General features: G+C 40.9%; 1 protein-coding gene across 1 annotated transcript in view; it reads right to left on the reverse strand.

Moving 5' to 3' along the window:
- Positions 1 to 4525, reverse strand: part of hpda (4-hydroxyphenylpyruvate dioxygenase a) — an 8989-nt gene extending 4464 nt beyond the window's left edge. Inside the window, exons 1-9 of the mRNA XM_019895217.1 lie at positions 4134 to 4525; positions 3943 to 3969; positions 3729 to 3791; positions 2949 to 3053; positions 2821 to 2863; positions 2651 to 2733; positions 1087 to 1176; positions 896 to 1002; positions 342 to 419 (exon numbers count right to left, since the gene is read on the reverse strand). Of these exons, the coding sequence (XP_019750776.1) occupies positions 342 to 419; positions 896 to 1002; positions 1087 to 1176; positions 2651 to 2733; positions 2821 to 2863; positions 2949 to 3053; positions 3729 to 3791; positions 3943 to 3969; positions 4134 to 4136 (599 nt within the window). The 5' untranslated portion in view covers positions 4137 to 4525. The remainder of the gene's footprint in view (positions 1 to 341; positions 420 to 895; positions 1003 to 1086; positions 1177 to 2650; positions 2734 to 2820; positions 2864 to 2948; positions 3054 to 3728; positions 3792 to 3942; positions 3970 to 4133) is intronic.
- Positions 4526 to 14899: the final 10374 nt, after the last annotated feature.

Raw genomic sequence — 14899 nt, forward strand, 5'->3', positions numbered from 1 at the left:
CCCCCCCCCCATCCAGAATTCATATACTGTATACATAATTATACTTGATATTCTTGTGGTAGCACTGCTGGCTACAGAAAAAAGAAGTGGAATGAGGAAGTAGAACACAGAATAATGGTGGGTCATGATCGCCAGGTGGTCCTGCATAATGCAAAAGGCAGTAAAATGCAATTCAAATAAATCGACCGAAGTTTATGGTGCCCTGGTGAAATCACTATGTTATATCTTGTTATGTAATACCATGCACCAGAGGTGGCTCGGCCATCTGCAAAATGTTTAAATGTCCTTTGGACAGTGCTGTGTCAACTGTGTGCGGACGTGCTGTCAAGCACGAGGCTTACCAGTCTGATGTTGGAACCATTTGGTCATCTGGCTGGTTTCCCACTATGTGATCGATGAAGCGCAAACCTACTTGTGGCCTGCAGAGAAAAGCAAAAAAAAACAAAAAAAAAACACTGCAGAGGTAATTTCATTCTTGAGATTAGCAAACATTTATAAGGAACCCTGACATCCTAATTTTTAAATCTGTACATTTCAGAGATAACTGAACAACCAATTGAATTGGGGCAAACGGTGCTTAGGGGTCACTTCCAATCAAGAGGGCAAGCATGCTCAAAAGTTTTTACCGTGTTATATAATTATGCTCAGCTAGGCCCCACCCAATGCAATAAATAAAGAGCGTGAAAACATGTGATATGGAGTTTGTATGCTCTCTTCGTTCTTAGATGAGTTTTCTAAAAAATAAAAAAAATCTGCCTCCAAATATTAAATGTTATTCATTTAAAGTGAGGCTTTGGAAAGCACTTTTGAGCAGGTGTCACCAACAATCTGATATTTCGTAAATGATATTGCATTCAATGTCAAATGTTAAAAATGTCATCTTTAAAAGACTCACAGTTTGGCTAAGAGTGGATCCCTAAACATGGGTTCTTTGTAGCCAGGCAAGAAAAGGCCTTTGTAGGGCCCCAGGTACTCAATAAATGTGTGCGTCGTATCTCCATACTGCAGACAGAACGTGAGAGTTATTCTTATGTCATATTTCAATTCTATGAGTGCATCCAATTGGATTTTTGTGTGTTTACGCGCCGTCTGCACCACAGCATACTTGACCCTGCCGTGGATGTCCTCCTCCACCCAGGGATCCTTCACAATGACCGCTCCTCGCTGCTTGGCCGTCTGACAGTGGAAAGCATGGAACACTTGTCAGTTGGAGTCTGCCTCCACTCGACAGGGCGTCTGGGTGCCCTCCAGTGGTTGGAGACATCCTAACGTCTCAAATCACGAACAGAGTGCCAAGGCACGTGGATTACATTAAAAAAAAAAATCAAATCTAGTCAGCCCTGCGTTGGTATCAATTAAATCTGGAGAGTTCGCTGTATTTGAAAGTTGTACATTTGTGTGACGAGTGGATCTTTATTTGTTGGTTCAAATATCTGTTTTGACCTTGGCTTAGATAACGAGTTCAATCACGTACCCAAACTTGAAAGCTTTCATGTTTATCCATTTCAACATACTCTTACCCAAGCATAACAAGAAAAGTGGTCGTGTGAGGAAAAACGCTTGAAATGAAATACGAACTAAAGGATGTTTTTGCTTTAAAATACCGTAAAAAAAAAAAAAAAAAAAAATTAAACCCCGATTGGGCAATTTTAAAGCCACGTTTTGATCTTAGCGTGTACTTATCTCTACTGACCTCACTGAAGCTGACACAATATTTACATTCTAGTCTGTGTAAACTTGTGGGTCCTGTATATATATATATATATATATACACACACACACACACACACACACACACACACACACACACACACACACACACACGTCTTTATATTTACCATAACCCTTGTGTAAAAACAATGACACTTTCGAAGTCGAACGCTGCAAAAAGTTCAAAACAAAATCAATTCTTGGTTAAGAGCAACTCAATGAAATTAATTAATTAATTTCGCTTTTTTTTTCTTTGGTGCCATCACGGAAGATAAACGTGTCATGACAGCCACAAAACTAGAAATAGTTCTACCTAAACATACCATCTTACAAGTTTTTGAGACATGGCGATCGATTAAAGTAAAAAAAAGTAAACTGAGTTACGAGCTTTGTCATGGAATGAATTTAAACTTATAAAACAGGGTGCCAATGCATCAATTTATCAACCGGGTGTTAACAGAAATGCCCGATGATTTGTTATTAGTTTAAAAATGACCAGTTAAGTTCGCCAGCAAACGGTAAAATGTTAGCGTGTGGGAAAAAATATTAAGATGTTTTTTTTTAAATGCTGCCAACCGACTGTATTCTTTGTAGTAGTACCTATAAATGACCACTAGGTGTATCGATGCGGAAAAATCTTACACCGTCGTTAATCAGGCATCTTCAAAGGGTGAGTAGTTTTTAATTTACAGTATTTTAGGTTTATATTTGCTTTATTATACAGTGGTTAACTTTTTTTAACACGTGTATGATAGTTTGGAATGTTAAATCGAAGTTTTGTAATGTGACAGGCAATTGAGTTTGCTTCAGTCACCAAGTTTCCTTTGCCTCCAGTTGAATCGGTTAGTATTTGCAGAGTTTTAGAGACGTTTCAGAGAATGTGCTGTGGCTTTCTGGCATGTGATGTAATTTGTAACAGTTCAAATGCACCTCATTTTACCTTGATTAAGTAGTCACAGTCCTCCACTTGGAACGCGATGTCTTTGGCGCCATCTCCGTGCTTCATCAAGTGCGCTCCCATCTCTGACAGGACATGCCATCATGTTGATATTACGGTAATATTTCATATTTTATCTACTGTTTTCTCATATGCCTTCACGAGTTTCTTGCCTTCATTTCCAGGATTGAGTGGAGAATCAAATGCAAATATGATCTGTTTGGAGTCAAGAACAGAGTCAAAATACAGGTTGGACATGTAGCTTAAAATCTGTGATTTCAGGTTGTTCAAGCTGCCGTACCTTATCTTGCCTGATGACATGTGAGACGACCTCTCGGCTGCCAGTCTCCAAGCCCTTGTAGGCCAGAGGCTCAAAGCCCATCTTGTCACAGTAGAAGGATGCCGCCTGAAGACAGGACAAAAAGTCTTTTCTATGAAGGTAAAGTCTGCCAAATCATAATATTGCCAGTGGATAATTCGGTCCCACTTCTGTGCAGCCTGGCTAAAACAGCACATTTCATTTTTATTTAACTGCTGGATGGGTATCTTGTAGCTAAAAATAATGAAATGGTCAAGGACTGTAAAATTGTGAGAGGGTATTAATTAATGAAAAATATTAGTAAAATATTTTGATTGTGTTGCATTTCGAACATAATTCAATCATATCCCTGATTTTATTAGACACCTTTGAAGAAGCACAATCTTGTGCCTGATTATAAAGAATTCTGCTTTGTCTAGCATAACCAGAACAGGGGTCAACAACATGGTGTCAGTGGGAACTAGCTGGGGTTCAATAGAGTTGAGAAGTCCAATTCGTTTTGATATTGTAAGAAAAAACCCCCAGCAACAACAACAATCCTCATATCTGCATCTAACTTCTGTTGTTCTTATTATATATTTTTAAATTACACTTTTATTTGTGGGACAATTATGCGGCCATTTCTACTCCTTCTTGCCTTGACATATTTTGAGGATATTTTTAAACAACCTTTTGTATTTCACATAGTGAAAGACGTAACTTGCATCAGCGACAATGTTGAACATCATCTTGTTTAAAAAGAGTCTGCATTTGCATACTGACCTGTTTGGCATTGCCGACCCAGAAGGTGACATGATGAAACCTGACAAATTTTCCCCTTTCATGCTAGAAAAGACAAAATAAATGTGTTTTTGTTTTTACATATTTCACAGATATCAATGTTATGAAATTCTGCATCTACTGTTTCTTCACTGTAAACGATTTATTGTAGAATGTCCCATCAGTCCTTCATATATCACGCCACATCGCAACTTACCTTCTCCCCTTTATCAGTGTAGCTCGTCTAAAAGGAAACAACAAATATTGATGATGACATCATCAAAGTCGGCAGAGTGGATATTTCTTCTTCTTATTTACAGTTTCTGTCTCCATCATGTTATAGTGGATATTTCTTCTTATTTACAGTTTCTGTCTCCATCATGTTAATGGCGACTATGATAGTCTTACCATGCTGCGTGTGGAGCCTCAGTTCAACGTGAGTGACATCAAAAGCATCGTCCGGGTCTCTGCTGCTGATATGTACTGACTTGATGGCTATCCGTGATTGGTCATTGGGTATCTACACCCACCTGTCCAGTGTCCGCCTCCTCTTCGTGTCACTCTTGTGGATCAAGTTCGAATGCACTCATCTGTCTTGCATCCACAATCAATTCACACATTTGTCATAAATCTGACATATTCACATTTGAATTTACATCAAGAAACACGCATCAACCTGAGTGTAAATTGTAAAATTTGGTTTTTATATTACAGTCATGGGTCAGCTGGAGCCAAGCTGAGTCTTTGGGCAAGAGGATGTGCCATCTTGGACTGGTCACAAGTCAGTACAGACTAACAAGCAGTCACACTCACATTAAAACCTATCGACTATTTAAATTCTTCCGTCAAACTAACAGGCGTGCTTTTAGAATGTGGGGGCAAGGACAATGGAGAAAAAAAATATGCAGCACGTGGAGACCAATGCCAAGATTCAAACCCAGAACGTCTCAACTGAAGGCAGATGAGCTAGCCGGCAACTTTGTTGAGCGGCAGCTGGTCAACAGAGGGCACTAGGGCACCGCCATACTGCTCAGCGCAGTCATCTTGAATGAGACAAAAATGAAAATCAAATTATACAGTTATCGATGAGTAAAATAGTTTTGTTAAGCTCTGTCGTCTTGTTGCAAAGTTTCCAATTTGGCCGCAATGATGTTTTCCCCGTCGATTTTCGTTCAAAGTTTGACATTCGGGTATCGCTTCTCTTTAATACGAATGCTATTTCTGATTGACAAAGAGACTGGACCTCCTGCTTTTACATCTATTCTTGCTATAAGAAAGGGAATTTCCCGTACTTTGATTGCTACTTCCTATGAGGCCAGGTGGCAATTGGGGAAATCGGAAGAACTCCCCAACGGCCAGTTATATCCAGGTTGACCCGGTTCAATGTTTTTTTGTTTTTTTTTTAATAGGCCATAATTCCGATTTAATTTCATATCCATCTTTTAACAAAACAATTACAGATTACTGTTCAACAAATATAGGATGAATTGTACTATAGGTTGGCCTGCATGTATAATGTCAACAAAGCCATGCATGACAAGTGCATTGACCGTGCGTACACCAAGGGAGAGGCAGCAAGCACATGGCTGGCCGAGTGGCTCGGCTGCAGTCAATGCCAAATGCAACATGAGTCACATGCGGGTAGCAGCACTTTACAATTAATGATAAAATTGTTAAATACTTGAGTACTTTTCTGTTGTATGACTGAATATTATGTTTGATCAGCATCAGAAAATGATAAAATCTCTGTGACCTGACTTTGTGATTTGGTAACATTGTGCTACACATTTACTTACTTGAAGGTGACAATGGCAAAACTGATGTAATCCTGCGTAATGTAGGCAATTGTAAAATGTTTAGCATACCACAAAAATGATTCCTCATTCCTTGGTGAGGGGGAAACAAAACTGTTTGGCCTTGTCATGATCACGTTCTGTTAATGTCCAGCAGGTGGCAGAAGCGTGCCTGGTTTTCCTCCTGCGCACCTGTCTTGCGTCACAATCATTGGGACTATTTAAGGACCTCATAGGGTCGATGCTCAGTCATTGTTCATGTGCATTTCGTCTAGACCAGGGGTGTCAAACTCCGGTCCTGGAGGGCCGCTGTCCTGCATGTTTTCCAAGTCTCCCTGTTGCAACACACCTGATTCAAATGAACAGGTTCAATGTCAGGCTTCCGCAGACCTTGCTGATGATCTGTTCATTTGAATCAGGTGTGTTGCAACAGGGAGACTTGGAAAACATGCAGGACAGCGGCCCTCCAGGAACTGAGTTTGACACCCCTGGTCTAGACGCTCTCTCATTAGTCTCGTTCCGTTTTTTGGCTCTTGACTTGATTTTTGTTTTCTCCGTTTTTTGGCTCTTGACGTTGCTTTTATTCTTCGTTGTTCACGTAACTCATACTTGGTCTGTTTAAGTGTATCCACGCTTTGTTCTTTATTGTGCTTTTGTGACAAGCTATTTTCGTTGATGTTTTTCCTTGCTTTGTGCAAGCGCTTTTTGTTTTCATCGTATTACTCCAGCGTCATTATTTGTACTTTGTCGGCCTTTCAGATTCAGATTCAGATTCAGAAAACTTTATTTATCCCCGTGGGGCAATTAGAGTTGTGCGAGAGCGGCTTATAGTAGAGACAGTAAGAGCAAGGAAAGACACAGGATAAGAGTAGCTTAGCACTTGAGGTCTAGAGGTAGTGGCTTCAGCATCGAAATAGTATTGCACATCGAGCAGTATTGCACAGTGAGAACACAGTAAGACAGTATTGCGACAGGCCTAAGATGGCACACATTGGGAATATCTCCATCTCAAATTCCCGTAGTGTACTGTATATCCATTGTCTGCCCTTGAGAAAACTCTAACATGTGGATATTTAACGTTTTGTCAATCAATAAAGTGATAAGAGAGTACTGTATACTGCAGGGCAATGTTCTTTCTAATATGCGCACGTGAGCAATTCCGCACTGCTCTCACCCTCACCGCGCGCAGCACGTTTGCAGCGCATAAAAAAATAAAATAAAAAAAACTTGAGCTGCATTTTGTAATTTCGTGTTGTCTTGTAAATAAATCGAACAGTTTATTTGACACACGTGGTCGACGGAGCGGGAAACAAAAATGCGAAAAAGACAGAAATGCACCCAGGTTGTACATTGCTCTCCACCAAAGGCACTTCCATTGGGGCAGGGGTTCCACTTTCCCAACATAGGTGATTACAAAGAGTATATGTAGCCATGTTGCAAGAGAAGGCACGCTCAGTTACCAAAGATGATTGAGTGCTCCTCTCCCTGAACGCTCCTCAATTGGTTTCGGGCACCGCGTTATCACGCAGCTGACGCGAACACAAACAAATGTCATTTTACAAGATTATTCATTGCTGAAAAAAATCTTTTCATTTTAAAAACTGTAAATGCCAGAAGATGACCGATTTACATGCAGATTGTGTTTCTGTCACCGTCGTATGAACGGAACCACATTACTGTCTAAAACAAACTATTCTTTCCTTTGCCACAAGAGGGCGCAACGTGAATGAAACGAGAGGTCAGTAAATGAACGAATATTTTGCTTGTTAGGAGCTGAATTATCGTGTGAATTACTTAAATCGATTAATCAAAGAGTCTGAAAAATATATAAATAATTTGGAACCATATTTTATGTGATTTTAGTTCATGTTGTGTTAAAAACGTGACGAATGCCACACGGCTTCTTTTTCGGATAAAAATGTCACTGGATGAAATCAAACTACACTGTGTTGACGTGCAGCGTCTTGTGGCTGCTGACTTGTACTGTGGAGCATTCTAGGTCAGTTCCATTCTGTAACTAAGGCCAAACAACAAAAATAACACTCCATGGGGCATGCCTATGACAGACGCCATAAATCATAATTTTATCAATTACTGCGTGAGCCAGTGCAAACATCTGTATTGGGCATACACTTATCTTAAATGCTGAAGCGTGCCAGTTTTGATAGCAACTATATAGATACATGTTGAGTTAACCATTACACCAAGTGATAATCAATGCCCAAAGAAGCCGTGTCAAGAAAGTAAGCACACGCTTATCACACTTAGATGACAATATTGGCGACTTTTTAAGGTAACGTCATGTGACATACATTCCACAAATCAATGATTATAAATCACGGTAATAAGAAATTCTGATAATAATTATAACGCTTCTATTTGCAAAGTGGCTTTACTTGACTTGAAGTTGAATTTCACACATGACTACGTTTTGGACAACATGTACTACTGTATTTTGTCGTGCGCGTGCCTGGCTTGATTTACAGTGTGGCGTACGGTGGACAAGGGAGTCTGCCGCGCTGTGATTTTCTATTGGTGGGTACCGGGCTTCTGTTGACACGTGATTGGCTTTGCTGTGGGTGTGTATGAGCGGACTGTTTAGTATTGTCGATTATCATTGGCTATCATGAATGTTGCATCGCAATTGGGCTATACGACCTAGTTTTCTCTCTCATGGTTGGCTAATGCAGTTGTCATCGCACAAGAATGCGGAAGTTGGGTAGTCTACTGAGTCACCGTCGTGTCAGCTGATTCCGTTCGAGTGAGTAACTTGATTTAACTTTTAAAATAAGTCGATTGACAATAAACTTTAGACACGTGACATTTTTGCGGGTTTTCGCGCATGTGTTTAGAGACGTGAATAAAGTGCCGCTTTGAAATTTGCGTGTGTATCAAAATATACATTCCTAGTCAACTAGTACTCGGGGCCGGTAACTAGCTTGACATGCTAACGTTTGCAAACATTTCACCTCAGTCATTTACTTTTGCTTCGTCTTCTTATCGTCCTTTCGGTATTGGTTGGTCAGCTGCTGTATAAAATATGGTTTCACTTTCTCTTGACAAGTCTATAAACTTCACATCGTTTTTTACACGTTCACACCTGTTGTTTGTCGGTGGTGAGAGGCACCTGGTGAGTGACGTACACGTATAACGGAATTTATTACATTTATCAGGTATTGTGATGTTAAAAATGAATAAGGAAGACGTATTTCCATAACTTTCACTCGTTGATAATCACTGCCCTAGACGACAGATGCTACATATTCAACCCGTATATCTACTTTTTCTGAATCGTTTTGTTCAGTGTTGTGTCGTGAGATTTCTTCTAATGTGAAATACGTGCCTTGGCTGAATACAGGTTGGAAAACACTGCTGAAATTATCTCAGAGGGAAAATTGTCTAATCCAACAATGCCTATGTATGCAAAATGGTGGAAACATTTTATTTATTTTTCAAATTAAATATAGTGGAAATTACTTTTCAGAAGGAGGATTCCAACCTGATTTCTGTTTTGGAAAACATGTATATTTAATCTTCTAATTTCTTGATGCCATATTTGGCGTTTTGATATGCTCCCAGCTATATTTATCACAGTTATAAAAATATATATATATCACTGTGTGTAAGGAACCTGTATCATGTATGGAGTTCACAATTTGAATGGAATGACTAACATGACCATTTCCACATATTTATTGAGGCAGCTGCATTCAAAGCATATATTGCACACGCGTTGCATTGTTGCTATTTAAATTGTGAAAATGTGAACTAATGTTTCTGCTTGACTGCATGTTGCTTTCCTTGGTTCGCTTACAATAGAGGCCTTTCCTGTTGATTATTGAGTTATAAGTGGAGGTGAGTTGAATGCCCAGTAGAATTGCCTCAGTCACATTGGCAAATCTGGCCCTGAAAGAGTGGGAGGGAAGCCAGAGTAAGTACTAGACACAAGGAGAGGGAGGTGTGTCATGCCCTGGATTACACCCAGTGTGTGTGTGACTGTGTGTGTGCGTGAGTGTGTGCATGTATTTCAGAGACTGCAGCGACTGCTGCTTTGAAAGGCATTGAGATTTTAACTCAAACAACTAAGTTGTCAAAGTTTTCTGCAAAGAATTCTTGGGACAGAAGGACTCTGCTCTTTGTCGAGGGTAAGAAGTTTACGCCGAGTTTTGGCATGTTTTTGAGGCAGTTTATTTTTTCCTCTCCATAGCGCCGTGTGTGTGGAAGGGGGCGTGTCTGAGGGGGAAGCAGAGGGAAGTTGCCCTGGATTACACCCAGTGTGTGTGTGACTGTGTGTGTGCGTGAGTGTGTGCATGTATTTCAGAGACTGCAGCGACTGCTGCTTTGAAAGGCATTGAGATTTTAACTCAAACAACTAAGTTGTCAAAGTTTTCTGCAAAGAATTCTTGGGACAGAAGGACTCTGCTCTTTGTCGAGGGTAAGAAGTTTACGCCGAGTTTTGGCATGTTTTTGAGGCAGTTTATTTTTTCCTCTCCATAGCGCCGTGTGTGTGGAAGGGGGCGTGTCTGAGGGGGAAGCAGAGGGAAGTGAGACCTCGGCTCTGTACTCTGAAAAATGTCGGGTTTAAAGTTGTCCTTGTGCTCGGCATGTTGCTTCCACGCGCCATCGAGGTCAAGGCACATTACAGTGAACAGTGTGCATGTTATGTCTAGCTGTCTATGTGTGTGATATGTTGCATTCTGGTCAACTGATCTGTTCAGCTCAATGCACTGCCAAACTTTGGACTGGTGGAACTTGGTATAATTAACCTTGCCAACATAAAACCTTTAAAAAAAAAAGTCAATGTTTAAAGAAAGATTCTTAATGTCACGTGTTAGGAAAAAAAAGTAAGCCTCTGTTCACATTAAACTCTCAAGTCTGTTCAATCTAATTGGTACATTTACATAGTTTGATCTGTTGGAGTGAAATGAAACCACCAAGTGAATCAGCTTATTTTTGAAAAACGCTGTGAGTGAACCATTTTACACTTCTGTCCCACTGTTGTTTAACAGCGGTAGCTGTGTGCAAGATAAGCAGAGCTGCATTGAGTTTCTGTTGACTAAATGACCAAGAAGCTGAAAGTCGCAGGCAATATCAGCTAAGCTTTGACTAACAGCATAACCTTCTGGTAATCGGCACTTGTCTGATTGCTGTGTGAAGGCATCGGTGTAGTTTTTTGCCACAGTGAAAATGGGGAAGTTAAGATGGCCAAACGCCAGTCAGAATGTGCTCGATCGCTGAGTGAGATCCAGCCTGTAGGTCGTCATTGTAACCAAAGCCCGACTTGACCCTTGTTGAGAAACCCGCACCTGTGGCTGGTTTTACGCTGCAAGTGCCAAAAGTTTATTGTTTAAATACGGAGGACGTATAGCCCGGGCTTTTGGTCTGACAGAAGCCCCCCCGACATCAACATAGTCCCTCGACACCTAGGTGCCGCCTAAACACTACTTTTGTATTAGACAGGGCTTTGGCCTGAGCACAAAATCAGTGAAGCGTTGGGGTTTTTCGTGAATAAAGAAAGATCGTTTCCCAAAAAGATCTGTAAATGGGTAAACTTGTGAGGATTGAATCATGCATTTGTGAGGGAACACTACGTACTGGATTTACAATATGGCTGTTCAGATTTCACAAGCGTGATCACAACTTGCATGTTAAGTACTCCACAAGCGCCAAAACCAGGCAGGGGCAACATGGAATAAACAATTCATAAAGAGATACAATAAGGATCATTTATATAGCTTTTTACTTGACCTGAGCTGAGTCCTTCCCTATCGATTTTAAAGTAGATTAACCTCCACATTTCTTAACAGGCCTATCTCATCTATTTTGCTCAATGATCAACACACACACCCCTCTTAATATATAGTATTTGGAGTATACAGTATTGTCAAAGTTTTCACTGTGGGTTCGTATTTCCAGTTTATGCATTTACACAGCACTCAGAGTGGCAGACCCAGAACATACCAGATTTTCATCCACATTTGGAAGAGGCCTCATTCTGATTTGTAGATGTCCAATTTTGTGCGTTTCAGCCTCAGTAGGTCACTGAGCTGAACTCTTGTGAGATGGGCTGAGGCGACATGTTGACACCCCGGGTGACGTCATTCTTGACTGCGGTCCATCTGTTTGAATGTGTTGCAAAAATCCGTGGCGGTGGTTCAAGCTCAAGGTTTTGAGATTTTAGAGGCATGTTTTTTTCAGGGGAATTGTCATCAAATTCTGAATTTATTTACTTTAAGAGGTTTCAATGAACAGAATTATCAGATTGCCCACACTCCTCTCTTTCAAGGTCAGTGTAGCAGTTCAAAATTCTCGTAGTAGCTATCCACTTATTCTAATAATTTGCAGGAGCAAGGTGTCATTTGATTGCAGACATCCACGTCGGAGCACCAATTTGTGTGCTGGGTGTGGAATTGTAGGTGGAATTTAGTCCCTTGGCTCCAGACCTTAACATGCATTAACCTGCACATCTCTCTGCAGTACTGGATGTTCTGTCTTGAGGTGAACTTGCTCTCCTCTCTAATGACTGCTTGTAGTTTCCAGCAGCTATTTCGACCTTTTTATGTCTTGTGAATTATTTGATGATTTTAGTGCCAAATTTGATTCTGTACTTGAAACCAGGGAAGGGCACTTCTCAGTGTAGCTTCTTTGCAATCACATGCACACTACTCAGCCACCCACGCGTAGACATCTTTCCGCACACACCCACTGGATCATAAAGTTTATTTTTTTTTCCTATGTTGGCAGGACTTGTCAGTGGCAAGACCAAGCCCAGTAGACTGGAGGAGAGGGCGGGACGAGGAGCACCCACGCCTACCGTCTTCAGCATGGTAAGCCAATGAGGAGGTTGGTGCGGCTGTTTGTTCCAAATGTTTCTTCTACTTCACCGTGTGTTTTCTGCACATAAAAAAAAAATAAAATAAAATTCCGGGACGCGCTGCCCTAAAACAGGAAGTGGCACTCTACTTTCACATGCCCAAACAAAATGCACTGTGTTGTAACATATTTAGCAACAGGCTGTACTGGAGATATTGTCTTTTTTTTTTTTAAACTTTCAATGCACATTTCCCTTTCAGCCTTTCCTCTATTTAAGCAGCATGTCAGCATGACCTCAGTCAGTTCAGCGGAGCGCTCATTGAAGTCGCACAACATTCACAGCCTATCCTAGCTGTCTTAGAGCAGTAGGTATACCCTGAACTGGTTGCCAGCCAATCGCAGAAATACAATTACATGAATGGACAGACAGATGTTAACATCATCGTAAACGAATGGACAAATAAGGGTGTCGGAATTTCTTGAGAGTGGACAGACAGATGTTGACATAATGTCTGTATGTGAATGGCGGCGGTGTTAACGCCTTGTTAAATATTGCCGATGTGACGTAATCTTCAATTATAGGTAAATAAAACTCACCCATTTGGCTCTCCCAACACAATAGAGAGTCCTCCAGTCTCTGATTGCTCTTCAGTTACTGATACTTTAACTCAGAAAGTACTGGAAGTAACTGGTTGAGTACAGTTGCTGCTTTAAATAGCAGCATGCGTATCTATTACACCAGGGGTCCCCAACCTTTTTTGCCCCACGGACCGGTTTAAGTCAGACAATATTTTCAGGGACCGGCATTTAAGGGGTGGCGAATTAATACAACAAAATAATATGGTATGAGCTGCATGAAAACTGTGGTGTTTTCGAAATATAATAATAAACACAAGGAGCGTATTATCTGGTCGCAACGCTCTTAACGCTATGGTAATGTTTAATGCCTTCAAAATACGATACAACGCAAATTCAAAGTGCATGAAAATGACGACTCACCACAGCCCCGAGCTTGATTTTCTGCAATCAGACAGTCCCATCTCGGGGTAATAGGAGACAATGACACCTCAAGTGTGTGGTTTATGTCCAGTCTACTTCGTAAATTTTGTTTTAGTCGCCGTTGCTGCAGAAACTCCCCACCTCACACAGGTAGGATGTCGGAAATAGCAACAGTGCTATTGTGGCGATCTCAGAGTATTCAGCCATAACTTTAATCAGTTGTCTCGAACGTACTTTTAAGACCGCCGTGATTTGCGATCTCCAGCAGTTTTTTTTAACTCATTTTGCGAGCTCCTGCGTTTTGTTTTGAAGTGCTGTAATCGGTCACGTGATGGAGAAGCGTGGCTTGACGTGTGTCAAGCGTGACACAGACGGATTTAACGGAGAATCCGGTAGTTTTTCAAAATAAAACATCTTTCGTATTCCGAAATAAAACTGAATTAAGGCAAGTTCTTTCTGTGCGGCCCGGTATCAAATGCCCGGCGGACCGTTACCGGTCCGCGGACCGGCGGTTGGGGACCCCTGTATTACACGATGCTATTGATGTAAATATGTACAGTTTATTTGATCGTGTTGCAACTATGCCTGTTGGAGTTTTAATGTTTTTAGATGATTGAAAAAAAAAAACCTAAAACAGGAAGTGGCACTCTACTTTCACATGCCCAAACAAAATGCACTGTGTTGTAACATATTTAGCAACAGGCTGTACTGGAGATATTGTCTTTTTTTTTTTAAACTTTCAATGCACATTTCCCTTTCAGCCTTTCCTCTATTTAAGCAGCATGTCAGCATGACCTCAGTCAGTTCAGCGGAGCGCTCATTGAAGTCGCACAACATTCACAGCCTATCCTAGCTGTCTTAGAGCAGTAGGTATACCCTGAACTGGTTGCCAGCCAATCGCAGAAATACAATTACATGAATGGACAGACAGATGTTAACATCATCGTAAACGAATGGACAAATAAGGGTGTCGGAATTTCTTGAGAGTGGACAGACAGATGTTGACATAATGTCTGTATGTGAATGGCGGCGGTGTTAACGCCTTGTTAAATATTGCCGATGTGACGTAATCTTCAATTATAGGTAAATAAAACTCACCCATTTGGCTCTCCCAACACAATAGAGAGTCCTCCAGTCTCTGATTGCTCTTCAGTTACTGATACTTTAACTCAGAAAGTACTGGAAGTAACTGGTTGAGTACAGTTGCTGCTTTAAATAGCAGCATGCGTATCTATTACACCAGGGGTCCCCAACCTTTTTTGCCCCACGGACCGGTTTAAGTCAGACAATATTTTCAGGGACCGGCATTTAAGGGGTGGCGAATTAATACAACAAAATAATATGGTATGAGCTGCATGAAAACTGTGGTGTTTTCGAAATATAATAATAAACACAAGGAGCGTATTATCTGGTCGCAACGCTCTTAACGCTATGGTAATGTTTAATGCCTTCAAAATACGATACAACGCAAATTCAAAGTGCATGAAAATGACGACTCACCACAGCCCCGAGCTTGATTTTCTGCAATCAGACAGTCCCATCTCGGGGTAATAGGAGACAATGACACCT

The sequence above is a fragment of the Hippocampus comes genome, unplaced genomic scaffold (assembly GCF_001891065.2).
Source record: "Hippocampus comes isolate QL1 unplaced genomic scaffold, H_comes_QL1_v1.1 scaffold177, whole genome shotgun sequence".
In the NCBI taxonomy this organism is placed as follows: Eukaryota; Metazoa; Chordata; class Actinopteri; order Syngnathiformes; family Syngnathidae; genus Hippocampus; species Hippocampus comes.